The following is a 27362-nucleotide window of genomic DNA, read 5'->3' as shown; positions in this document are numbered from 1 at the left end:
TTGAGTCCCACAAAAAGATGAAACTTTCATACACACCTTCAAAAGTAATCTCTGCCACCATGCTTTCTGCACATTTTCTAAAATGGCTCAAATTTATGAATCACCCTCTCTCTATACTCTTATTACTGCCTCTTTTCTTTTTTTTATTTATTTAAAATTGTTTGGGGAAATTTACTGTGTATAAGGTCATGTACACTATTCCATGATCAGAGATTCAGAGGCAGTAAAAATAATACTATTAGGAATACATCCAATTATGTAATCATCTGAAATCTTTGTCACAAGTTGAATTCCCAAGGCACCTGTTTTCATTGGAAGGGTGTGACCTTTTGTCTTGAGTGTGTGTGCATAGTAGTATTGCTTAGTAATGCAGAAACAAATTAGCATCAAAAAAATATGTACTATTTGTAATTATTTGATTCAAGTTGGATACTTACTAGATCGTGCAAAGAAGGTCTAAGTTAATTGGGTATTTTGTGAATTTGTTGGTTGACAAATGTCATCGAGCTCCCCTGAACTGATCTCGGAGGAAATAGTATGAACGAACATAATAGATCTTTGTGATTAAATGGTTGAAAATGAGTTTCACTTCTCACCGATACTTACAATTATCACTAAACCTTCTCATATTAGTTAGGAACCATTTCAGCCATTGGATCACAAAATTAACGCATCTTCTTATCGAATTTCAATGTAGATATTGGGTTTAAATCCCAGAGGCAACAGCATATACTCTTTTGAATATAGTTAAATTAATGGTTAATGCGGTAACTATATACTCTTTAGAACATTGTCGATACGTCTGATTTTGAAGATTGAATGTTCTTAATTGGACGATTCTTGATTCTCAGTGCCCTTTAACTCGAATTATATAGATGTGATATTATATTCGATTATCCTAGCTACAAGTATATTCCCCTTGTATAAAAGTATTTATCTTTTTCAAATTTTGTAATATACGTTGCTCAAATTAATTCATTCACCAACTTCATCATTCTAGGCAAGTTGAGTTCGAATTTGTACTAATTATATTATTGGCAAAAGTTTTAGTACGCATACTGTGACAAAAACAAAAATAAAAACAAAAACGTGACAAAGGTCAAATTCTGGTTTGAGTTATTACCCAGTGAAGTACCTGCCCCAATAGATATGGTGAATAAAATTTGATAATTTTTATGTTAGCTTTATTCTGTTGCCAATGCCATACTCCCCAGCTGCAATCCGCAGAAGCACTGTAGCTGTAAGTCAATTACCCAAAAATAGAATATAAAATACTGTTGGTTTTGAAAGATCATAGGCCAAAATTTCCAATGGAATTGAGATTTTTGTGTTGGTTTCGAATAGAATGTTTCGAATAAAATTCCAATAGAATTGATCATAGGAGTAGTTCTTAAGTAAGTAGAACTCTTGATAGCATAAATTCAATTGTTCTCTCTGTAATTATTTACATTACATTTCAAAATTAAGATCACACATGTTTCAAAATTCTTGAAGAAATAACAACCATTAAAAAATTATAATTATTGGTAATTATTTACACAATCAACAGAGGCCGATGAAAATTGAAAGTACTCATTAATTAGTTTGTAACTACTGGCTAGGTAGGAATATAGGATATGTTAGTATATAGAGAGAGATGGAAAGAAAATGAGACAGATATATAGTTGATGGTTTTAGTAAAATTTATCATCATATCCAAAGATGTCGTCTTCTCATTCAGTGCAGGATCACAGACATGAATAGTGGGTGTTTGGTTTTTGGGTGATATAAAAGTTACAAAAAGCTGAATGCATAGCAATTGTGTACAGCTCTACGTTGTCTTTTTGTTAATTGAATTGGTATTTACTTTTTGTTTTGATTCATTTGCCTTTTTCTTATAATCTAACAAATTATGACCATGACCATAACCATAACCCATGTTGTTATCATTAATTTTAAGACCACATTAATTTGGATACTACGTTATTATATTCTCTAATTTGTTTAATTATTTCCATACTTTCAAACCACATTTGATTTGTAAGTATGAGTTTAATTTATAAAAGTAACGATGTTAATAATAATGGTGAAATATTAAAATAAAAACGTATATAGTAGGAGTGAAATATTAAAATAAGAATAATTATGATGAGAATAGTTACCGCTTCTATATGTTGCGATTATCTTAACCTTTTTTTTTGGAAATTAAAACTTCATTTGATCAACTTAACCTTTTTTTTGGTAAAAAGAGGTTAACTTTTTAATACTAATTGATTTGGAACCAAAACTAGTTCATTCAGTTTACAAGAACGTACATAAGGTCATCATATCTTAATTAAGGTAAATTTTAGGATTAGTTTAAGTGAACGTTTACTTTTTGATGATTCACCTAGATAGAGGTTAATTCATTGTTTACCATGATCAATGAAACTTTGGATATCTTAATTAGCTTGATAATATCTACCATTTGAACTAATTTTGTTTAATTCATGTTCCATTCAAAAGGAGGAATTGGAGAAATTTAGTACTAAGAGTACAAATACTATCGTTATATTATGGGAGTAAATGCCCCTTAATAGATCAAAATAGTAGTATAAATTAATTCATTGTTGACTAAGATATAGAGCGGAACTTTACGTTTTTTTGTAATCTGAACACACATTTGCTTAATTCATAGTATATCTCATTAGAAGGAAAAGTAAGGTCAAAGAAATTCTGATAGTGATGATAAAAAAAATATATATATTCAATTATGTATACGGTTAATTATGAAAAATGAGCATTCAATTCCCAGCCTAAATGAAATCAACCAAAATTATATAGGGGTAGGACTTTCGGTACTCATGGATACCCCAAACACAAAAATCGTCTCAAGTAAACACTCAGTATCTAACACCATATGTTTTCGAACCCGACGAATCGAGTACTCAAATACCCGACTCTTTACGTATATTCATAACTAATAAATCATTGAGAACATATCAAATTCTTTTTATTTTGTACGTTAATTATGTCTTTTTATGAACTTGGAAATGTCTATTGTATTGCTAATTAAGGGAGGTCAGTGACTAATCGAGAGGCGACAAATGAAAGTATGTATTGGCAGCAACGCAATCGACACATAGACCTGAAGAAAGAAAGGGAAGGAATGAGAGTGGAGACTGAGAATTGGTTTATATATAGAAGTTTGATCGAGAAAGTTAACCTAATTAAATTTAATTACGTAATAACTTAGCTCAATCCCAGGATCCCTAAATGGCTAAACCTAATTAAAAAATACTCTAAACAATAAATCGTGTGTTCGGTTAATACCCGATACATGATCGGATTACCCGATAATTGACTTATCTTAAATTTCATAACCCGATCTCATAAGTCATACCCAATCCCATTAAATTGAATATATATCAAGTATCTAACTAATACCCGGGGATGTCAGGTCAGGTACGTAAACCAATACCCGATATCCTTATTTTCATCCCTAAATCAAATGGCTTTATACTTAACTATAATGAGGCGGACAATAAGATAAAAGTTAATTTGAACTAAGTATATTGTTAAACAAACCACTTGTACATAAATATAAGATTTAAAAATAAGCTATATCTGCAAGCTCCACATGCTCAAGTTATAAGGAGAAATGAGTATAATCAGATTCTTTATCATTTTCGAAGCGATAAAAGTAAGTACTAGCATGAATAAATTTGAGTATATTATCCTTTAGGGCATGATCCCATCATTCGCAAAGTTTTCAAGGATTAACTTTTGTACTTTTTAATTTTAAAGAATCAATAATAATGAGTTGAATTTCTAAATTTGTTAATTAAATTGCTGACTTCATCGTCTCTTCAGTGATTAACTTTATCCGTTTATCATAGTACTACTGTTATTTGGCCTTAAAATGATAACTCCACTCGGTGTGACATAAAACAGGTAAGATTCTTCATGAATTTATTAACTAAATGATAATTATAGTAATTACATTCAAATTGACTGCAGTCAACTTATCCTTCTTTCTTCTTCTTCTTCTCGGATGAGGCCCTAAAATTCTAGAACCACACAATTACTTTGAATTTTCAACCATTAAATCTTAGTGATATTGGCAAAGTTCTTTGCTGATATACTTAATTTAACACTCTGCCAAGTCTATATGGTATATATGTAATTATGTTAATTATACTACTATTATTTAATGAAATCGTGTATAGAAAATGTGGAAATTGATTATGCAAATTCCGAATATCTGGAATTTGAAGCAGCTTAACCGCAGCAGAAATCCAGAATCCATAGTAATTAAGCTAGCTAGGTTTTTTCATCAACAAGATTAATGACTGCCTAAATCATAGTACTAAATGAAATATACATAGAATTAAAAAAAAATATGAAATTGGAGTAATCCTACATAAAATCAAGCAAAAAGGCTAAAAGAAGAAAAGAAAAGCCCTTACCTTTTAAGAATTTCAAGAAAGACAGATGATGCTTCTGTAAGTAGCAGTACCTGCTGAAATTTGTAACACCCACCTTGAATCAAATCATCACACTACTAATTGTAAAAACAAACCATCTTAATCATTGCAGAGAAGAAGAAAAAAAAAGGCATCTCAATTAAAATCTCCAAATCCAACTTCATCAATTCATCATTATCACCCCCAATATATGATTACACCAATTCCCTATATAATACTCCAAGTATCTTGATCATACACTACATATAAAATAGCACGCAGAAATCAAGACAGATAGACATATGTCCATAAACAAAACACCAAATTTTTTTTATTAAAATTGAAAAAAGATTAGATTAATCAAGGCAAGGCCTAAACTTGTGGGTGCAGGAGAGACAAGTGATCTCCATGCAAGAAGCAGCTTTCTCTCTCATGTTCTCGGCCCGGTGGACCTCCTCCATCGCCCTCTCCCAGAGGCTCCTTGCCCTCAAAAACTCCGACTGCGCCGCCTCCATCTCCCTCCTCGTCAGCTCCATCATGTGCTCCGCATACGCCTTCTCCATCGCGGCCAGCCGAATCTGCTCCGCCGCCTCCCACTTGAGCGCCTCCACTCTGCTCCGGTACTCCCCCGCCGAGGGCCCCACGCTTATGGACAGCTGCAGGTCCAGCGAGGGGCTCTCGAACTGCTCCCGCCCCGCCCCGTATTGGTGTGGGGCGGTGGAGTAGGAGAGTAGTTGCATTTCTTGATCCATTTTGTTGGAGATGAGTGAGAGAGATATTACTAGTAATTAGGGTTAGAAAGAAAATGGGGAAATGAGGGTTGTAATATATAAGAAATTTGTGTACAAAAAGGGACTTGCCAATACAAGATGCCCCACTTTCTTTCCCCATGCAAAAAGGACTGGGGACCAACAATGTATCATCATGAGTAGTACCATGATTTTTTCTTTTCTATTTTTTAACTTTTTTTGCATGATCCCATGAATTTGTATGTGTATTTGGAATAGTCAATTAGTGAGTGTGTGTTAATTAGTGCTTTGGATGAGTTTAATTATGAGATGTATATATAAATTAGGATTTCATTTGATTATATTGGACTGAGGTGGTTTTGTTTCATTATAGAGGATCTTTTTTCTTTTGGGGGTTTGATAAGTATTGATCACGTGTATATTCACTTTTGGGGTGTAGGAAAAGTGTGGTATTTTTAATATTGGTTTGGGCTCATGATTTGCACTGCTAAAGTGAGGGCATCTTTGATTATGTGTTGACATATACGAAATTTTGTATTCATTAAGATCCTGATGGTAATATTATAATGGATGTATGATGGCTAGTCGTTTCAGTGATAATTATGAAAGAGTAAATGGGATCACGGTTGCTACAGTAATCTCATATATATCCCATTGTTGGTTGTTTTTAAGCATAGTGATTTATCTCTTGCTTGTGTTGTGGCTAGAAACATGAGAATTGTCAATTCTTTCATCATGATTTTTTTTTTATTATATCAGTTGTTTAATAATATTAGATGCCATTATACAAAACATATTAATTCGCTGATTTATATGAACTAACGAATTGATATGTCATGTGTTGTCAATTGATATGGTTATGCGTTTTGACTTTCATGAAATTATTTAAATGAATCATCTCTTATCTCTAACTTTATAAAATACTAATCTGTCAATAAAAAATAATTTTATTTTTCTTTTTAGATTGTCTAAAAAATTAGATTTTTATTTATAGTAAATATTTTTCACTCTAATGAAATAGATCTCATTATTCACTAATAATACATTAACTTTTTTTTACTTTATTAACTTTTGCATTGAAACTCGTACTCGTATCATCTATGTATAATGTTATTTATTGCTGAAGTTAGATTGATTTCTACTATTGCAGTTCAAATCAAATGAGTGAATAGAAGAAAAATGGCATCGGCAAAATGGAAGAAGATAATGCGTCACACCTCCCCCCCCCCCCCCACCCACACACACACACACATTTTATATAGCGTCCGCCCGTAATCTAAAACTTTATTTCTTATTTTAGTAAAACTTTATTTCTTATTTTAGTAAAACTCTATTTCTTATTTTAGTAAAACCATATCGGTTTTATACTTTGAAAAATTAAAAAAACAAATAAAATAGATCCATAAATCAAAAACAATTACTACATAAAATACAATAAATTTATGAAGGTTTCTTTCCAGAAAACTCAAAATTAGTTGAGGCATAGATTATAATTAAGCATTGTCTCAAAACTGATAACCAATATATATCATATGTGCAAGCTATCAGCTTATAGTTTATGTTTCCTTTTATTATTTGATCTTCAACACTAAGATAGAAAAATCTATACTCGTTAGTCGTTCCACAACCTAATTAAAAAGGCTAATTAACCGTTCTTATTGGGATTTGACTTGGTATCAAGTTTACCAAGAAGATATTAATAAGCATATATTGGAAAGGTCCACTATATGATTATAATTTACATTTAAAAATTAATTTCCTGACCAGCTTATTTTCCACAAAATCTTATAAGCAACAATCTTTTTACAAACGCTGTTATAATTTGTCATTTTCAATATATATACACGTTTAGAGTCATCTCTCTTATTTTATAAATTCTAGAATTCAAAATTTTCACATTTTCTTATAACTATTGCAGACTCTGAAGCAGCTATTAAACATGTTAATTTATGATAACGAAAACTCAACAAGTACTATTCAATCAAAATTGTAGAGGCCATTTATGTTCGAATCCCCTTTTATTTTAAGGAATTTTATAATTGCCAAACAACAAATATTAATCAAACAAAGAGAGTGAAGAGAAAATAAATTCCTTTTTAATTATATTTATCCATACATACATGGTAAAAGAAAATTTGAAGCTAACTTTGGGAAAGTAAGTAATTATTTGGAAATCACATGGTTCCTAAGATTTAATAATTGAAATGAAGATTTGCATGTAATAATTAGAAATCCACGTGCTGTGCGTGTTTTGGAATTGGGGCCTTAGCTTTAATGAGTAGTGGTGGGCCTAAGCGTGTCGGCCCTCTTGTCTTAACCTTTCACATAAAGCCCATCTTGGCACGTGAGAGCTTCCTTTAGGCCCATCATTATGCAATTTTTTCCTCTATTTTCTTTTTCTCATATACAATTCAAGATTGTCTGCCCACAAAATCTTGGCAGCACGTGCCAGCCAGTTAATTTTCCACTTTTTAAACTGGTTTATTTATGAAAAAGAAGTCCAAAAGGTGAAAAAAAGAGCTTTACCTTTGCCCCTTTTCCCTCTAGGGATTTAGGATGACTTGTGCATTTTTGGTTAAAGAGAAAAAAAGATTAATTGATTGAGATAGATAGTGATGATGTTTTTGTCCAGACTTGCAAAGTCGCAATAAGAATAACTGTTTATTTCGGTTTAGCTTATGGGCCGCGATATTGGGCCCAACCTGGGGTGCCCAACTCCGACTCAAGGTTCTATTCCCCTCCCATTCATAAAAATAGAAATTTTGGAGACGATATAGGTTTCGTGAGTTAATGAAGAGAAAGGAAAAACTAAAAAGAGTGTTATTTTCATATTTAGATACATTTCATTTTTAATGAAACAGAGGGAGTAGAAAAGATAGAAATTTTTATGCATCCCTTCAGAGAATCTAACACGCAGAAAAAAAACATAAGGCCCTACTTGATATGATGGAACGGAATGACAATCCTACCCTCATTCCATTCATTTGTTTGGTAAAATTTATTTCTTAGAAATCACCATTCCAAATGAAATAGTCATTTCATTCCATTTCATTTTCCTTATATAAATTTTAACAAAATTATATAAGTATTATTTTATATTATATTTAAATTTAATATCATCGCAATTTTATAATAAAGTTAAAATTTTAAAATTTTTAATAATTAAAAAAACACACACACACATATGCACACACATGCACGCGCACACACTACCACCACATATGCACACAGCACACACACAACACCACATATACACACACACCGCCACACGTATATACACAACACCACATGTACACAAGAAAAATGGAGTATTTGGCAAAAATATTTTTGAAATAAATTTTTTTTCGGTAGAATCAACATATTAATTATTCATATTTCATTACATTCAATTTCTATATTATTTGTAGTTATCAAATGTAGGAATGGAATCAATCAAGGAATAACAATTTCATTCTCACCTTCATTCCATTCTCATCTCCAGTGGCTTCTTAGTATGATGGAATGGAATAAGGAAGGAATAGAGTGAGAATGTGAATGGGATGAGGATTCCATTCCATTATTATGCTTGGTTAATGTAAGGAATACAAACGAAATGAAATTAAGTAGTGTGTGTAAATTTGTGTAGTGTGTGTGGTGTGTGCAGTGTGTGTGCAATGTGTGTAGCGTGGATTTTTAGTAATAATTAAAAATTCTAGAAGTTTTAGTTTAATTATAAATTTTTTAAATTATAAAATTGAGTGATTTTAAATTTAAATATAATATAATATTACTATGTTTTATAATTAAAATCTAAAATAAAAAGAAAAGAGAAAAATGGAATGGAATAGACATTCCTTAGCTAAATAGATGAAATGGCTATTATCACGTGGAATGGAATGGTGATACCTAAGAAACATTATATCAATGGTCGATAATACTAACAAGGAAAACAAAACCAACTATAATTTATTATTGTTCGTTATAGCAACACAATGAAGAATGGAAACAACTATACGCACAGGATCGACTAATTCTTCTCAAACCCTATAAAAGTAATGAGGGATAACAACATCGTCGTCGTTTCCAGCCGAGATGGGGGAGACTAAACAAGCCATTCATTTTAACTTATTACGAGGCTATTCTAACCTTTCACCATCTCAACAAAAACTATTGTAAAACTTCAAAATCTATACTCCCATTATACAATTGGTGTGGCTTGATTCCACACCACATTCAACATAAAAAAGAGCTCGGTTGAGAGAACGAACAGTCGGAGAAGAGAGCAGCGCGTTTCAAATGTCTGCCATCACATGAAGTAGCTCAGGGGTTTTTTCCTTCTGGACCCCCCTTCACCGTATAGCTCGTTCCACTGAAGAAGCTCGGTCATGTTTATTGACTCTGATGAGACACTTGCACAAACCTATTTTTGCCAAAATTATTAAATGTTAAAAGTTTAGTTCACAAAGCCAGCAAGACTGAGAGTAGTAAGGTTTTAATAATTCTTCACTCACCCGCTCATGAGCGAATTTGAAGTCTTCTGAATTTAGCGAACGAATATCAGTGCTCCCACTCAATGCTGGTGGAGGCCTACCTTCAGCAAGAGCAGCTTCTTGATCCTGTTATTGACGCCCATTATAAGTCAACAGTAGAATTTCCAGAAATGGGAATGGTTAAATATCCAACATATTGTCAAACAATCATGACAACATATATCAAGAAATTTTCGATCATGTCAAGTTACACCAAAATCAGGAATGGCTAGCATAGACAACTATGGAAACAGAATGTATCCAAAATATGATTAAAAAAAGGCGTACTTATTCCCGCAAATAACTTGTAGTATCATGAAAGTAACCCTTGAAGTAACCCTTGGTTATGCTAAACCCTTATGCGCCAATAACATTGCACATTCCCTCAGGATTAGTACTATATCATAACTGTTAGCATTAATTGTAGAAACATAGTACCTTTTTCTCCTTTTCCAAAATCTCTCTAATTGGGCGATGTGCAGCCGTTACACACAAATTCTGAAAGGAAAAACAGATATTATGGTGACCCAGTCCTATGAATAATTCTTCACAAAAAAAGACTCAGTCTAACCGACCTTAAGATCACTTCCTGAATAACCATCGGTCATACTTGCAACAGAAGCGAGATCCACATCTGGAGACAAGTCTTCTTTAGCTAGTATCACTCTTAGTATCTTTGCTCTGTTGGCAGCATCTGGCAAGTTCACCATCAATCTACAAAGAAGTGGTAGGAGATTAAAACATCAATCATAGATTAGAGTCACAATGTCATTAGACTATTTGTGTCCAATACTAGGTGTTCAGAAGATAACTGAACTTGCTTTACCTGCGGGGCAGTCGCCTAATCACAGCCTCATCAAGGTCAAAGGGCCTGTTTGTGGCAGCAAGTACCAAAACACGTTCTGTATCTTTTGTTCGCAACCCATCCCAGTTCACCATGAATTCATTTTTCATTTTGCGCATGGCCTCATGCTCTCCAGGATTTTCTCTTCTTCCCAGCATGCTGTCAACCTTGACAAGGAGAAGGGGGATAGAGAAGGCCACAAGAAAACTAAATCAAAGAACTGGTACTGAATGTGATGAGAATGATGAAACATAAGGTGGCGTGCCATACTTCATCAACAAATATAACACTAGGAGCAATTTTACTAGCCAGCGAAAAGACAGCCTTGACATACTTCTCGCCCTCACCGAACCACTGAAAGAGCAGAAAATAAGCAGTAGACGTTAAACAAGTTATATGAATGTTATGTGTGTATCTAGTACCATCCTATAAAGTTATACACATGTAGTCATTTTAAACACCTTAGATGTTATGCTGGACATTGATATGTTAATGAAGTTTGCGCCAGCTTCAGTTGCAACAGCCTTTGCAAGCATTGTCTTTCCTGTTCCAGGGGGACCGAATAAAAGTATACCCTTGCAGGGCTGCAAGAGAAAATTTTGAAGTTACTGTGATATCAAATAATTATGCAAATAAAAGCCTGGTAATGCATCTATCAGTAATCCATGAAGTAGTCTGACAGGGGAGAGAGACTGTATTTGAGAAGATCAGCAGTTTTAAAACATGGAGATTGGAGAGAATTCCAAACAGAATGCAGATTACATGCTTGTAACAAACATAAGTTAATGAGAAAATGTTAGACTGCCTTGTACATAAGTCTGTTGTTACATATCAAGAATACAGTAGAAATAGATCATATTGCCATTCACAGATAATTCAGAAATATTAAAACTATGGCCTCATGATTTAACAAAGAGCACTAGTTGGGGGAAAGAATCAATGATGAGGCATATGTGAAAATCAGTATAAATATAACATGAATCTACAAGTTGAAGTGAACCCAGTTCAATAACAAAAAGTTTTTGAGAGAAAAAAAAATGACACAAAATTATAGTCAGAAGTGGCAAAATCAAACTAGAAACTGATAACTAATTTTGTAACCCAAATCAATAGAGATGTTACCTTTGTCAGTTGGCCCTTGCAAAAAAGTTCAGGCCGCTGTAAAGGAAGCATCACTAACTCTTTCAATGTATCTTTGACATTTTCTAGTGCTCCAATATCATCAAACGTCACACCAATATCGCTGGGAGGGATTACATCAGCTAGAAGTCTCTTCTCAAATTCATTCTCAGTCACAACATCCTGGGAATTGGAAAAACATGACATTGTAATCAACAAAGATGTAATCGAGCAATCATAAAAATCAACCCAAAAAGATAGTTTTACTAAATCTATAATCTAATATCCATCAGCTTAGTAGGACCTTCAGGGATTTCTTTGAACTCTTGGAATCATTCTGGATTGCATGTAGAATTCTGATCCCATACTGGATGCTGATACAAAAGGTTTCATAAACAGTTTAGTTCCATGTTTATGCGCATTGAGGCACCCATCACACTTTTACGTGACAACTTGCTATTACCTCTCTATAGCCAAAGTAACCCTGGCATCTTTGAAATCTGTTTCAGCTTCAGGATTCGTCATCATATGGTGACTTAAAGCCCAACCAATCACCTTTTCGGCACCTTCAATATATTTCAGAAACTCTTCAATTATTGTCAACAAGTTTTTGTTCATTTGATATAGAGCCATAGCATGTCAACTGAAAAATTAGTAAAAATTTAACATGTTGATAAGGGGAAGTAAAAGATAATCTTACTCTCAATTGTGAGTGTTTGGTCTTTAATGTTCAAGGATTCAAGCTCATTACACTCCAGGCCACTACGATTGAGGACCTGCATGTTAAGAACATTAGCCATATTTTTAATAAAGCACTAGCAGCCTGAATTCATAGGATATTAATACTAGACAGTTCAAGGCCGACCTTCATCTCTTCTCAATGTATGGGGTTCCAGTCATTTTTTTATTTTCATTCTTTTACTGCAATTTTCCATTTTATGAGGTACTATGTCTATATAGTACTTTGATTTTGAGGATGGAGGAAGGCAACTGGCTAATGAGTAAAGTGCTTTCTTAGTAGTATAAGGAAGGAATAGGCAAAAATCTTGTTTTCCTATTACTAGGGAATACTTTACTAGTAGGAAAATCATAACGTATTTTCTCTTTTCATCAATAGAGCGCTTTATCCTTGCATTTGCGCTCTTTACTACCCTATAATGAGTTTTCTCAATATCGATAACGGCACAATTATGTCTTTTTTTAGAATGATATCTTTGTCTGTGTTATTCTACATTTAAATTAAGGGGACTGTTTGGGGTAAAACAAACAGTTTGCCTTTTGTTTGAGAATTTCCTTGCTTGATAATTTGGTTACCATCATTAGGTGCTACTTTTTTTTATATTTTTTGTTGGGAGGGGGGTGATGCAGCAACGCATCTTGTAATATGATATACTAAAGTTTAGAAAGAGAAATTTGAGTTTGAACGTTAGGTATGTCACTGTTTGCTTAGATTAGACATTGAGTTCAAAGAGGCAAGTTTCCGAGATAACATAAATTGGCTTAATACAAAGTTGATTTTATAGCACTATATCTAAATGTCCATAAATATTAATAATTGACATAAATATGTCCACGTAAGGAAGGTCCATCTCTTCAATGATAATTAAAAGCTGCGGTGGCAGATTTGATGGCGGCACCATGACATTTATGGCAGCATTTTTTACTGGCTTAGCCTTCTATTTGCCCATTAGCCCTAAACACGGGTCATTCGCCCAAAATCAGACTCATTTACTAAAATCCGACCTGATTTCACACTTGAAATAGGGTTTTAATATGTTTTCAGGTTTCCTCCACATTTAAACGCAAACACTACTACTTCCCTATCTATCCACCCCGGCCGCCCTAGTTCGCGCCGTCTGTTTAGCCTCATGTTTTATGTCTGTCTATTGGTTCAGTTTCTTTTCAAAATATATTTAGATTTTCAATTATAAAATAATACTACTATTATAATGGGTAATTTGCATGTACATTCCTACACTTTTACCAAATTCGGTTTGGCATACCAGCGTCAAAATCCCCCTATAAATACCAAACTAGTATTGATTTGTTATGATTTTGCAACCAAACTATTGATTTATTCTAATTTTGCTACCAATCAAATTTCGACACTAGCATAGCTAGATGACTTACTTACTTGGCACTATCGGATGTCAACCAAAACAATGTCACGTTTCCAGCAACAAAACAATATCATATTATACTAGATCAAATAATTTCATTTGTTTAATTCTGATTTACTATTAACCCATATTAGAGCCAAAAAAATTTATTGGTTGCAAAATCTAAATAAATCAATAGTTCAATAATTATAGAAAGATTATAAAGATGGTATGCAAAACCAGAATTTGAAGAAAGTTTAGGAATTTTCTAGCAAATACCCCTAATTATAATTAACAAACCTATAATTATATTAATGCGGTAGATTCATTCACAAAAAAGAGAAATGGGCTCAAGCAAGAAGATGCATGATTTGATTTATGAGATATTACCAAAAATTGCATGAGAGGTACAACCATAGAGATACAATTGATCAAATTTCGCTCAAAGACATTGATGAGTGTAACAAGTGGTTAGTTGGAGAGTTGGATGATGCTAATGTTGTTGGCAATTATTTGTTTATTAATGAAGATTCGCTTGATTGGAATATTGTCTACAAGACTTCAGGGGTTGGAGAGCCTTTAGACTAGGTCCAAGAAAAGAAAAGAGACTCCTACGTCAAGTTGTGATAGAGGTTTTAAGAGAGAGAAGTACTAAACCCACATCTACAAAAAAGGGAAAGGCAAATTGGAAGTGGTGGTTGAAGAGAGAAGGCTTGTAGATGAAGAATCCAAAGACGAAGAATTTGAGCGAGAACATGTTGGGAATATTAATGTATCCAAAGGTGAAGAGGAAGAAGGATTTGTTTCGTTGGATGTTGATGATAATGGCGCGGACAAGGATAACTATGTTGAGGTTGATAAGGATTTATGGGGATGTGAGTTTAGACTTGATATGTATTGATGTATGATGATTTTACATTTTAATTATTTAGCTAAGACTTCAAATATTAGACATGTTATGTCATGGTTCATGACATTATGTTTTAATTGTTATTCTAAGATTGAAATATTATGCTTTTACCATTTTCTAATGAGGTGGGCCTCATTATCCACTAACAATGCTCCAATTACTTTTTATTTCTATCTCTTATTTTACCAATTGTGCATTAAAACCTGTGCCGTTCCAAATTTCCATATTTTTATGGGACGGAGGGAGTATATATATTTTCATAATATTTTATTTATTTATTCATCGACCGCCATGCCGAGCGCCATAACTTTGTGGCAGTTTTTTGGTCAAAGTCGTAAAGATGCCATAAGACATTCATAGCATTGATTTCGTTATAGACTTAGCATGTTGGTCGATGCTCTTTATTAGGCAAAATAAGCATGTACAGGTAAGAAACAAAAATAGAGAGCAGGAATATAGTTCTATTGTGATCAAAAGAATTCCTCACAGTTCGTAAGTTATTCAGATTTGCGATCAATTTTAGGGTTTCAGCATCCCGTTCCAATTGCTGCTTCCAGCTAACCAGAAGTGCTTCATCCTGCAGCATTCATAAGCATTATCACACAATACGAATGGCACAAATCAGGTCTGTGGCTGTTAAGGAAACCAAGAACAGACCTGGGGCAGGTGAATTGTAACTTTATTAGGAAAAAGTTTAGATAGAAGCTTAGTGGCCTTGGTAACATCCTTTGTTCGATCATGCAACCTCCCAAAACTATCCTGAAGAGTCCATATATCATTATATTAGCAAATAAAACACTTACGAACCATGGTTTATGAGCTTGTGCTCTATGAAACCAAATTCTTAAAACGAGATTACTTAATCATTCAGAAAACATCGGCCTTTCAAACACAAAAGTCCATCAGAAATACTAGCATCCAAATTGATTGGATTAATTCTTAATCATCCAAATTCTCTAGGATTAATTCTTAATAAAGTGATTGGATAGCATCTTTTGGGGTTCTCCATGCTAATCATTCAACCATCGTATCTTCCATACTTCAATATGAAAAGGATAATCCACATGCTACTATAGACGAATTGCAACTTGGTAACACTCTTAAAATATGCCAAATACAAGGGGCTAGCACATTTTGCAGATAATACATGTTCAAGACTGTTCACTGCAAATCATAAATTGTTCAACACACAACCAACCAACTAATATAACTAACGGAACTGTATCAACAGATTCTTACAGGAAAAGCCAAGTCAAGCAAAGCAGTCTGGTTGCTGCCAAATTTTGTGAAAAGCAAACCACCAGGGTGAGACTGCAAAGGGAGCAACTAATTACTGAAATAATTCGGATACATAACAAGAAATTATAAGGTGTGAATGCCTTCAGAGATGGTTTGCAAGTATAATGGATATGGTCAATACTGAGTACCTTTTCTTTACGATTATCTGTCTGAGTCTGTGAGCCAATTATTACAATATTATTAGGAAGCTTTTCCAGCTTATTCTTATATGTACTATACGATTCCGAATTTCCTGCCATTGACTTCTCAGCATCTTTCATAAATAAAATAAAGGGCGAATATCTGCTTACTACAAACACCGTCTACAAATAAAGAGAGAAAACAAAGATTAGTATTAGAAAAACATGAGGCATACAAAAGCATCATTTTTAGCTCAACTATTTTAAAACATGCAACCCCACCTCAAACATAGTGTCTATGAGTAATTTGTCCAAATCCTCCACACCAGAGGTATCCAACCGAAGCTCATTGGCTGTAAAAGAGACAAATGTCTGAGATACGAGATCAACTAACTCACACAACACAGATAAGAGGAAAGCATTGAAGGTGAAATCACCATTGCAGAAGAATCCCTGACCCTTGTCACATAGACCTCCAAAATCAACTCCATCTTGCATAAGCTTGTCGAATCTCACACCAATTTTTGACAGGGGATTATCTTCAAATGGCAAGAGAACCTTGCCCCGCATTCCAGGAGTAGGACCTCTAAAAACCATGCTAAAAGAATGTAAGCTCACAATGTCTTGTAACAGAACAAGAGCCACCAATAAAAGCACATATGCGCCTTTGTATATCAATATATTAGACTAGTATGCATATGCAATATGGGTCAAATACAAAAATACAAAAATACAAAAGAGACCAAATAAGGTGTCTCTTCAGAGATATAGAAATAGTATATATTGCAAAATATATAGTATTTGTTTAATAACATGGTGATGTCTGGAAACAATGAACCCTTCATCTTGGTAAAAATATACCATCACTTAAAAGGCCTTTAACAGTGACTGCAATCCAACAAAAAATTCAAGTACCTAATCTGAAGCCAGCTATGATGTTGTGATTTAATAGCATTGAAACTCTGTAATCAATCAGTTCATATTTGACACCCTAGACCAATGGCCTCCAGAAAAGGAAATTTGGCTTCTAATGCTTCACCCATTTCTTTAATCAGTAATAGTAATTATTACCACATACAAAGAGTCAGAACTAGAACAGCACTTGTAGGAAGTCGTGAAATGAAAATAGAATACAAATATTCCAAGTGTTGGGGTGAAAATCAAAGCTAAGATTTCATGAATAAACTGAATAAGATAAACTTGAGGAAATAGTCGAATGAGAAGCAACATGGAAACTCATCTATTGGAAACTAGAAAAACTGTGACGCGCGATCAGTAGTAATATTGGTAACTTTTGTACAAAAAAAAGACCATAAGTTAGTGACTTAGTCAAGCATTAACTACGAGAAACGCAATCACAAGTATAACTGGTTACCATCAATTGGTTGGAAAAGGGTCATAAGAAGAGAAAACTCTATTGATATGTTTTATGCCAAATTGAAGGTAAACAATGTTGAGATCTCATGAGTCTGCGATTATATATAAATGCAAAATCACAACAAGGTCCAAGCCAATGTGCTTTGAGTACACTTGAAATTTCAGCAAGGTTATCCTTCATAAAAGAGTTTTTTAGTAAAATTCGAGCTATATTCTGCAAGAATAATTGCAAATGAATGACAAAAAATACCTGGCAGAACTAGAATATAAACCAGCAGAAGCTGGGCCAATAAACTTAACCCGATCACCTAAGATTTTCAAAAATCAGGTACATGTTAGAACTTAAATTTACAAACATTGTGTTATATATGCCGCCCTTTGTGTGGCTGTTAACACACATTCTGGCTAAGCAGACTAAACATTCGCCAAAAGGTCGTACTTACCAAATTTGATAGAAACATTCTTTGTCGTGTTTGCTGAAGATGGAACATTATCAGTTTCCATTTCTGTAGGCGACTCCAAGCAAGGCTGAGGAGTACTCAGCAAATTTTTGGTATCTGCTTCAACAGGTGAAAGTTCATTGTCCTTAACAAGCTCTGAGGATACAGGAACTTGTTTGCTGGTATTACTCACTTTCTCTGCATTATTTCCCACTTTGGGAAGCTCAACATCCTTTGAAGAACCCTAAGGCACGAGGATAACCAATAAATTGCAATGAAGTAATCAATGTTGATTTATTGTACAACAAAGACAGATGGTTTAAAGTATCAAACATTCGCACAGACCATCACTATCCTCGATTGACACTGGTGTTGCTTCATATTTTTCTTTAAAATTTAAAATAAAAGCATGGAATAACATTAATAAAAGAGTTTCATTAGTACTTAATCAAGTAAACCTAATAGCCCACAAGAACATAATTGAGTAAAAGAAGATAACTGCTTTTGTCCTGATTCCAAATATAACTATACAACGACATCATCAAATGCACAAATAATTAAGGATACAATAATGTCTCTAATCTTACTTTCAAGAATGAATGGCTGTCAAATATGAGCAATTTAGCCCCAAAGTAATGAGCCAGTGCCTTTGCCAACATCTCCTGATAAATATCAGACCCTGGAAAATAATTGTAACCACATTTTAAGAGTTCAGATGCTAAAAAGATCAGAGCCAAACCTGATAACATGAATTTGGATAGATATGGCCAAACGAGATACCTGCTGGACCAGAAAGCAAGATTCTTGGATTCAGAGTAGGAAGCTCAGATGTTAATTTAACTTGATCCTTGTGTTTTAGTTGTATATAAGAAGCTGCAATAAGCACACTTTTTGTGCTCTCACTGCAAGTTACATGAAAAGTGAAAAAGTATTAAGAATCCTTGACAAAGGTGGGTGCTTTATATATGTGATAATCAATTGCCACATCAATTGCAAAAAGCATGTAAAAGAACAATGCTTGCTTAATTTGTCTTGTTTTATAAATAAGATATTTGCTAATGTATGTAGTATATGCAATGGACTGATCTACCTCAAATAGTATGGAAAATTATCAAATGAAACATCTAGGTTTCGCCCATCCAAAATTGCAGCAATTAAGTCATCTCTAAATGCTGAACTCCGTGAACACATTACTGATTGAGATGCTGGTGCTGGATCCCTAACCCAGTCTCTGTCTTCCTGTTTAAACAATATCCACTCCTGAGTTATTTGAAAATAAACCATAAGATCAAATTTAAATTCTGTTATTCCACCAAAACTATGTGACTCGCCTCCAGTCCAGATTCTACATTGCCATCAAGAGGGAGATTCTTGTTTACGGCCCCATCAGCAGCAGCTACCTCATTTCCTAAATCGGTAGCTGAATTAACTTCTTGGCCATCAAGATCATCCTCATTAAGAATGGGCGAGGAAGGTGGTAGATCACTTCCTCGTAAATTTTTACCACTGGCCTGCGAAGTGGGCTTGACACGTGATAAATCAGGGCACATAGAGAGTGACGCCAAAATTGAAGCACCTGCTACAGCTGATGCATCTCCTCGTCTTTCCACAGGAATGAACTTTCCTATATTAGTCTGAACATCTGGAGGAAGGGTCTTGATTACACTATCATACGGTAGCTGTTGGAAAATCTACATGGATGAAATTAAGGAATCCCACAAGGAAGACTGGACATATGAAAGAAGGAGCATAGCAATGGCAAATAAATAAAAGGATACATAAGCATGACTTCCCAGAAAGCCAAACACCACTTCATCCCCTGAACTGAGATCACAACTTGTGTTTTTCTTGATTGTTTTTCCATTCACTAGCACACATCCTTTGCTTCCACGACTTTCAAGCACCGCAACAGGTTTATCATCACGCTGATCATTCCCAGTAAGCAAACAATGTCCATTAACACAAAATTAGCATTTCAGATCACAAGAGTTTACAAGATGTAGAGTACGTCAAGCAAAACATTAAGTGGCATATGTCTACAACTTATTCATCGTGTATTGATGAAAGGTTGCAGACTTGATAAGAACGGCTGCATGTACTTGACTTAACCAGCATATTATATACTCTCGTATTCACCATTACTACTCCAGATTACTATTATCCACCATTCATAACTGAAAAGCATAAAAAAAAATTGAAACCTCTACACGCGAGTATGCATGACTTGTCCCAACTCCTACTATATAAAAATCGCAGAAATGTGAGGTCAAATATAACAATACCTGGTCAAGACGTATGGAGCATAAAATCGCACTGATAGTCTGATCCCGAATCAAAAGATTAGCTTGTTTGCTTGAGCCTACCAAGAAGTTGGTTGTATACACAGAAACAGTAGGATTCTGCAAATATATAACATTAGCATTCACTTAGCACAACACTAAATTCGAAACTTCAAGAAGTTGAGCGGTCAAGTCAACTAAAAATACAAACAAGATAAGAATTCAATAAATACAAAACAAGAACACAGCTTTGCACCACAAACAGCAGACTAGAATCACCTGCGGAGATTCCGTAAGAAGTTTACACCAAGGTGAGGTCGTTTCATAACTTTGATGTTGCTTCCGCGATAGCAACGAACTCCTCGGCTTCTCCAATGCAGTAGCTGCAGCACCTAAATTTCAAAATTTTCACCGAATTCCAACCATTTTTCAGGCATGCACATTTCAGAGAGAAGCTAATTTGACAACATTTCAACAAATTCCAAACAGAAACAACTGAGAAGCAACCTTCGGGAACCACAGGTGTAGCAACAGAAACTGAGGCGGCGGCATCAGGAGCTGTGTCGGCGGCATCGGCGGCGGTGTTGGCGGGGAGCTCCGGCGGATCAGCCGAGCTTATTTCCTTTGGGTTCTCCGCCGGCGAGGACTCCGACGCCTTCGGATTATTGCTATTACTCGCGCCCTACACTCAAAAGGAGAGAAAACAAAAGCACTCAGAACCGATTGGTGCAATCCAGAAAGGAACAAAGCAAGAGCGGTGCATCTCGGTGCGTTTAGAGAGAGAGGGAAAGAGTGAGAGTGCCTTTGGACGCTTGGGGGAAGAAGGTTTATTGTGATTATCATCGGACGGCGAAGATGATCTCTTACTATTATTCGACGGCAGAGATCCACTTCGCCTCGTCGACACCATTTCAGCTTCCGCTTCTCTTTCTGGAATTCGTTTATCTTTTTAGAGAGAGGGAATATTTATTTATATGGACATCACTCTCTGATCTGTCATTTAAAGGAAAACTAGATGGCCAAAACTGAAAAATATAAGGGTTTAGGGGTTTCATTTTAAATAAAAGGATTTCTCGGGGGTATTATATAATAACTCCTCTCACGGGCAAATGGGATCGGGTCGGGTTTTTTTGTCAACTCGGGAGGTCTATTTTTTTGTCAACTCGGGAGGTACCAGACACCAATTTAGTTATTAGTCCATGAAGTAAAATGGTCAAATCACATTATATGTCGTACTATTTTATTTCATTTTATTTTTTAAGGACATTTATTGTCCCTGAAAATTTGATACAGTTTACTATTTCGGTCCGTCCTTGAAAATTTAATACACTTCACTTTTATCATTTTAGGTAGTGGATCCCGACCCCATATTCCACTAACTCATTCCTGCTCACATTTTATTATAAAACTAATACTTTAAAAATAGGATCCACATCCCACCAATTTTTTCAACTCACTTTCCATTACATTTCTTAAAACCCGTGTCGGGTCAAAGTATAGCAAATTTTGGGGAACGGGGGTAGTATTTTAGTATTCAGGCATTCGTCTCTTAGTCCATATGTACGATATGTATATAACTATTAATTTAATCGCTATATGAAATATAAAAAATGAACTTTTTTTAGAAGGTAATATAAATAGTGACCATCTTCTTAGCAATAAAATAGTGTAGCCATATAGTAAGAGTGTCATGTTAATTGTTTTTAAGAAGAATGTCATGTTAATTGTTTTTAAGAAGAATGTCATGTTAATTGCTAATTCTATTGTTGCAATACATAGCAGATAAAATAGTCATTATTTAAATAATTAAAATAAAAATTAGCCATTAATATAAGAGGTTAAAAATAGTTACACTGACTTTCTTTCACGGAGTACATGACAAGTGGATATAATAATTAAAAAATTAATATTTCAGTGTTTGAAGCGATTTGCGTATAAATAGATGGAGTGATTGCATCATTTGTTTATAACATAAATTTAATTTTATATGTAGAATTTTCATGGTACTAAAATATGTAGTTATTCTTATTAGGCCCAACTTTTTATTACATTCAATATTTATTTTTGATACTTTGAATATGGTAGGTTGATTAAAATAGTGTTTTTATTTATGAAATGTCCTTTTGGTCTTTAGGTACGGATGATTCACATGTAAAAATCTTGATTGTCAAAACATATTTATTTGTTGTTGTTCTCTAATTTAAAATTTAAAATACATCATTATTTCTCATACAATGAGAACAGATGAATTTTATCGTTACATTCCGCTCAAACAACATAGAATATAATGAAAATTGTGTGGTCTATATAGCATTGCTCGCATTTGAAAATTAAGCTTCAATGAAATATCATAGGAGCGTGATTGGCTCACAGATAAATTTTTCATGAGTTTACATATAGCAAGCTTTTCACATATTCGGGGATAATATTTTCCATATATTATGTTGTTTGATAGAATTTGGCAAAATTAAGAAACCATATCACCGTATGTTTGGTAGATGAAATTTGATTTTTTTCACACACGTAAATAAATAATGAAAATGACAATGATATCCCTGACTTTGGGCCTGAAATAACCATACACCCTTGGTCACGGTTCAGCAAACCCAAACCCATTTCTCTATCCCCAAAATCTCTCTCCCAACATCCCTCAAAGTCAAGCCCCAGCACCTCTTCGCCGCTACCACAGCCTTGTCCCTAAGCCACGCGCCGCTGTCGTTTGGACAAGTTGTACTACTCTCCGCTGGGAAAATTCATGGACGAGAGATGTAGCGATCAGGGAGAAATTGAGCAGCGTGAATGACACATCGGCATAGGTGAAGCAGCCGGAGGAATAGGGGCCGGCGATGATGAAGTCGGCCAGGGCGGAGATATCAGCGGGTCTGAACAAGATGAAGAAGGAGACGTAGGTGGAGATGTCGTAGTGTGCTTGTTGTTTAAGAAGTGTGAGGGGCAAATTAGGAAGAAATCGTTGTTTTCAAGTTTTCAGAGAAAGTGAGAAAACCTTATACCACCAAAAACCTCTGATAGTGTTTTCCGCAGAAGTCCTAAACTCATCTGACTTCACGTGAAACCCGATAATTTTATACCGGGTCTTCCGATAATTTTTGGAGCTACCAAACATGGGAGAAGGAAGAAATACAATGCATTTTTTGCCCTTTTCTTACTTTTTAACCCCTACCAATCAAGCCCTAGGTAAACACACCCACTTTTCACAATTAATTAATTTATTTCATCTATTGAATAAAGAAATCCAATCAGTATTTAGAATTAAGTGGACCTAGAATTCACATTTGAGGAATGTTTCCTTCATACACAACAATGATGAGATTATAGGATCTTAAAATATCCCGCTACAATGAGTATTATTGTTCAAACCACCTAAATGGATATGTACAGAGAAGGATGCGTAATACTCATGTTCAAGGATTTGGATGTGTTTTTGGTGTTGGCTGCTGCCACGCATTTTTTGGGTTGAGGAAAACAAATTAAACTTGACTTGGGAATCTTAAAAACTCCTAAGCTAACAGCTAGACCTAGGCGAAATACAAGAGAAAGTTGTGAGAAAATAACTGCTCAAGCACTAGATCTATGAAAACTACTCCAATTACCTAGACCTAGGAAACAAACTGACTGTGGGGACCATGACTGAAAAAGCAGAGTACGGACGAAAAGCTGGCAGAATAACTAACTCTCGTACTAACTAACAGCGACATCATCTTCTACAACCAAATTGCGTAAAACTCATGAGAAAATCAACATGAACGAAATCAAAACAGAGCAAACTAATTCTAGTCAAATTAATGCATAATCAACGAAGAACTGAACAGATCTGCAGACGCTAGACGAAGCAAAACAGAAAACAAGAAGAAAACTCAAATCCATCTAACAACTTCCTTTTCTCACTTCGAATCCAACCTCAGACGCTAAATCCACTCCGGATCCAAGCGTCCAACACGAACTCCAACCAACAGAAACACTTCATCACTTCAGATTCGAACAATAACCTCCAAACAGTCAATAAACCACAGATCTATCACCAAATTTCCATATCAAACACCACAATATCAAAATAAAACAGAGATCGACATAATACTTGTAAAAATAAACTTCCAGCAGAGAGATCTACGTAAATCAACTTGAAATTTAACAACTAAACGCAAATCAACCAAAGCGAAAAGGTAACGAGTAACATCAACAACCACGTCGACTCCCAAAAGTGAAGTTCGACAGCAAAAAGAGTAAAACAACTGAAATTAAATGAGATTGTATCTTCGTCCACACTCGGACGGTGTTGCAACTGCGAAACTTCTAAAGAAAAGTAACCCTTTGTACCCGACTACCCCAGATCTCCCATTCCCAAGTGTGTGTAATGTGTGTGAGCTAAGAAGAGAGTGAAAAAGTGATATGATGTGCGTTGCATGCTCTTCTATATATAGGCGTTGGAGTGGGGCCCAGCGAGGTATAGATAAGACTTTGTTGCCCTCAGCTATTGACTCCCTCTGTCACGCCTTCTTTTCTTTTAAATTCTGCTCACTTCATTCCTTTCCTTTGCTAGACCATCTCCTTCAGCATTTCCTCGATCTAGCGATTTTTCTTCACACACCTGGCTTAGGAAACGTGTTAGACCCAGCAAATTATAACATTTTTCACATATAACCGACGCATGAAATTAGCCTTATCAATTATTCACATGCTTCCACGTTGGAGAGTACATTTGCATTATATTGCATCAATCCATCATATGGTGATAAACCAAATATCATATGGTGATAAATCATTTGGTTTTTATAATTTTTTATGAAATACAATCAGAGGCGGACCTGCAAGTTATGATCGGGGGCCACTGAGACCCCCACCAACTTTCATATAATATACATATATTACATGGGAAATTTTGAATTGTAGTAGTAGTTCAAGTGACTGTGTAACTGGTTAAAAATATTGAGCTCCTGTTTACCTGAGTTCGAATCTTGCAAGTTCAATATTTTGTTATTTCCATTTTCCTTATTTAATTTCTTTTTATTACTCATTTTTCTTATGTTATGTGGTTTGCAACCCCCAGTGCAAAATTATTGCATTCGCCACTGCATACAATATATTATATCGGGGGATCAAAGCAAAGTTGTGTGTCACTAACATTTGTTTGTTCTCGTGTGTTTTAAATAACGTACATGTTATACTTTAACGTGCGAACAACCACAATATTTACAATTTTATAATTCATTATCATAATGCCAAAAAATAAACAATTATTTAGAGAACAATCAATTTTTTCAGCGAGAAATCTCATGTCACACAAAATTTTATGTGATATAATAGTTACTCTGTATTTGGTAATAAGTCCCCATCGGAAAACTACTATTTTTTCAATTCAATGAGTCGATCATATCACCACTCTTGCATGTGATACTCTCTGCCTTGGCACTCATTAGCTGAACTACAAATGACAATTGTGAATGCATCTTATAAACCAAGCCACAACTCATTATTAGCAACATTCTATATATTGTGAAATTGTTAGACATAAGGATCCAGTGGCTTTTGTGTCCTCGTTAAACTAAGGGTGTCTCTACCGGCGGACGCCCCGGTCGCCCCTCGCCGACGTCCGACCGAACATCCGCTGTAGTGAGCAGGACGTCCGCCCACGCCCGTCCCGAGTGCCCCTCCCATGGGCTCGCCCCTCGCGCGCACGTCCGACCGGACGTCCGCCACAGTGGCGAAGGTCGGACGTCCGAGATTTTTAATTATTATTTTATTTTATTTTAATAAACTCTATAAATAGGGCTCCCCCAACTTCATTTCATTCACACCACTTGTGTTGACAAGTTTCTCTCTAAATCTACAAATTTCATTTCTACTACAATGGAGTACAATAGAAACTCCCCCACCACGAGTGGAGGAAACACACCCTCGATTCCCATCGGATCGGAGGGAAATTTTGCGGGGATGAATCCCCAGATGGCGGGGATGGGCGGTATGCCGGCGATGACTCCCCAAATGTTCTACAATATGTACACTTGGATGAGTCGAATGGGTCAGATGATGCCGGGGGCAGCGGGTATGCCGGCAAATATGTCGGGGATGGGTGGGACGATGCCAGGGGCAGCGGGGATGGGCGGTATGCCGCCAAATATGGCGGGGGTGGGAGGGATGATGCCCGGGGCGGTGGGGATGGGCGGTACGCCGCCAAATATGTCGGTGGGTAGGTCGATGGAGAGGCGGAGCCCGAGGACGCCTAGGGAATCTGTCTATCGGCCATATATAGATTTGTTGGCCGATGATTCCCCTAGTACTGTTCCGGAGACTCAGTACGCCGACATCGAGACTTTCTCTTTTGAGGATCTGGGGCTATCGCCGATCCGTGAGACTCCCGATGAGGCGGAGCCTGCTGCAAGGGGCAGGAGCAAAGGCAAGGGCAAGGTCAGGGGCGGGGGTAGGGGCAAGGGCAAGGGCAAAGTCCCGAGCTCTTCCTCGCACACGGGGGCAGAGGAGGAGGAGGGCGAGGATGAGACTGAGAGGAGGACGATCTGGTCCGTGTGGGAAAATGCCGCGCTTGCGAAGGCATGGATCGGTGTTGTAGAGGATCCCTATGTCGGGGCGAACCAGTATGTTGACCGAATGTGGCATCGCATTAGTGCCACCTACCGCAACGTCAAACCGTCTGGGGCGAAGCCTCGCACACCCGAGCAATGCCGGAAACAGTGGCTTCGGTTGAGGCCTAAGCTCAGTCGTTTTGCCGCCCTCTACCAAAACAACATGCGCATGGTAACCAGCGGCATGTCTAGGATGATGTGAAGAGACAAACCTTGGTTCAGTACCCCAACCGAGAGTTGAACATCAAACAGTTTGACCAGGTGGGAGGCCTTTCTCGTGGTCAAGGATTCGCAAAAGTTTGCGATTGGTGTCGAATCGGGCTGGAAGCGGACGAAGATCAACTCTTCCGGTGAGTACAGCAGCAGTGCTTGGTTCGCACGAGCTCCCCGAAGCCGAGGAAGTGGCCCCGCTACCACGAACAGACTCTCGCCGTCGTCGTCGCCCGATGGGGCAACAGGCTGCGCAGCGGATGGCGAGGGGAAGCGGCAGCGGCAGCGGGTCCTACGAGGTCAAATCGGAGTCCCCAGGAGGCCCAGAGAACGACTGCCTCACCCGCGCGCAGCAAACGAAGACCCTGGTGCAGAGCACTATGAAGTGG

At 36.0% G+C, this 27362-nt stretch overlaps 3 protein-coding genes across 4 annotated transcripts; 1 reads left to right on the top strand and 2 right to left on the bottom strand.

The window, feature by feature from the left end:
- Positions 1-4584: 4584 nt before the first annotated feature.
- Positions 4585-5203, bottom strand: LOC125191113 (protein indeterminate-domain 14-like). Its single transcript, XM_048088577.1, has one exon. It carries the CDS (start codon positions 5174-5176, stop codon positions 4781-4783), a length of 396 nt encoding a protein of 131 aa, XP_047944534.1. The 5' UTR covers positions 5177-5203; the 3' UTR covers positions 4585-4780.
- A 3887-nt stretch (positions 5204-9090) lies between these two features.
- LOC125188062 lies at positions 9091-21123 on the bottom strand. 2 transcript variants are annotated; one of them, XM_048084802.1, is made up of 28 exons: positions 20970-21123; positions 20675-20849; positions 20447-20559; positions 20171-20287; positions 19667-19813; positions 19220-19579; positions 18979-19127; positions 18669-18790; positions 18476-18567; positions 17892-18132; positions 17699-17756; positions 16509-16669; positions 16354-16424; positions 16081-16254; positions 15893-15964; positions 15311-15412; positions 15141-15230; positions 12345-12420; positions 12108-12210; positions 11949-12018; positions 11648-11827; positions 10987-11109; positions 10796-10879; positions 10508-10692; positions 10257-10395; positions 10120-10179; positions 9664-9768; positions 9091-9572 (listed from the first exon to the last, which is right to left on the bottom strand). In XM_048084802.1, the coding sequence occupies exons 1-28, from the start codon at positions 21075-21077 to the stop codon at positions 9459-9461; spliced, it is 3591 nt and encodes a 1196-aa protein (XP_047940759.1). In that variant the 5' UTR covers positions 21078-21123; the 3' UTR covers positions 9091-9458. The 2 variants fall into 2 exon arrangements, with proteins under 2 accessions (XP_047940759.1, XP_047940760.1); XM_048084803.1 differs by lacking the exon at positions 16081-16254.
- Positions 21124-26380: 5257 nt separating this feature from the next.
- Positions 26381-26965, top strand: LOC125189309. The gene has a single exon (XM_048086598.1). The coding sequence runs from the start codon at positions 26381-26383 to the stop codon at positions 26963-26965; it is 585 nt and encodes a 194-aa protein (XP_047942555.1).
- The last annotated feature ends 397 nt before the right edge of the window (positions 26966-27362 follow it).

This window comes from Salvia hispanica, chromosome 5, assembly GCF_023119035.1.
Source record: "Salvia hispanica cultivar TCC Black 2014 chromosome 5, UniMelb_Shisp_WGS_1.0, whole genome shotgun sequence".
Classification (NCBI taxonomy): domain Eukaryota; kingdom Viridiplantae; phylum Streptophyta; class Magnoliopsida; order Lamiales; family Lamiaceae; genus Salvia; species Salvia hispanica.
Note: the sequence above shows the minus strand (reverse complement) of the source record. Positions and strands in the feature narration are given on the sequence as shown.

What these genes read in the sequence shown, in the direction of transcription:
- LOC125191113 (XM_048088577.1), bottom strand. Translation starts at nt 5,176, where the DNA reads ATGGATCAAGAAATGCAACTACTCTCCTACTCCACCGCCCCACACCAA.
- LOC125188062 (XM_048084802.1), bottom strand. Translation starts at nt 21,077, where the DNA reads ATGGTGTCGACGAGGCGAAGTGGATCTCTGCCGTCGAATAATAGTAAG. An exon ending in TCAGGGATTCTTCTGCAATG is followed by an intron (nt 16,425 to 16,508) that starts GTGATTTCACCT and finishes TCTCTTTTACAG; the next exon opens with CCAATGAGCTTCGGTTGGAT. An exon ending in ATCTGAATAACTTACGAACT is followed by an intron (nt 12,421 to 15,140) that starts GTGAGGAATTCT and finishes CTTAACATGCAG; the next exon opens with GTCCTCAATCGTAGTGGCCT.
- LOC125189309 (XM_048086598.1), top strand. Translation starts at nt 26,381, where the DNA reads ATGGAGAGGCGGAGCCCGAGGACGCCTAGGGAATCTGTCTATCGGCCA.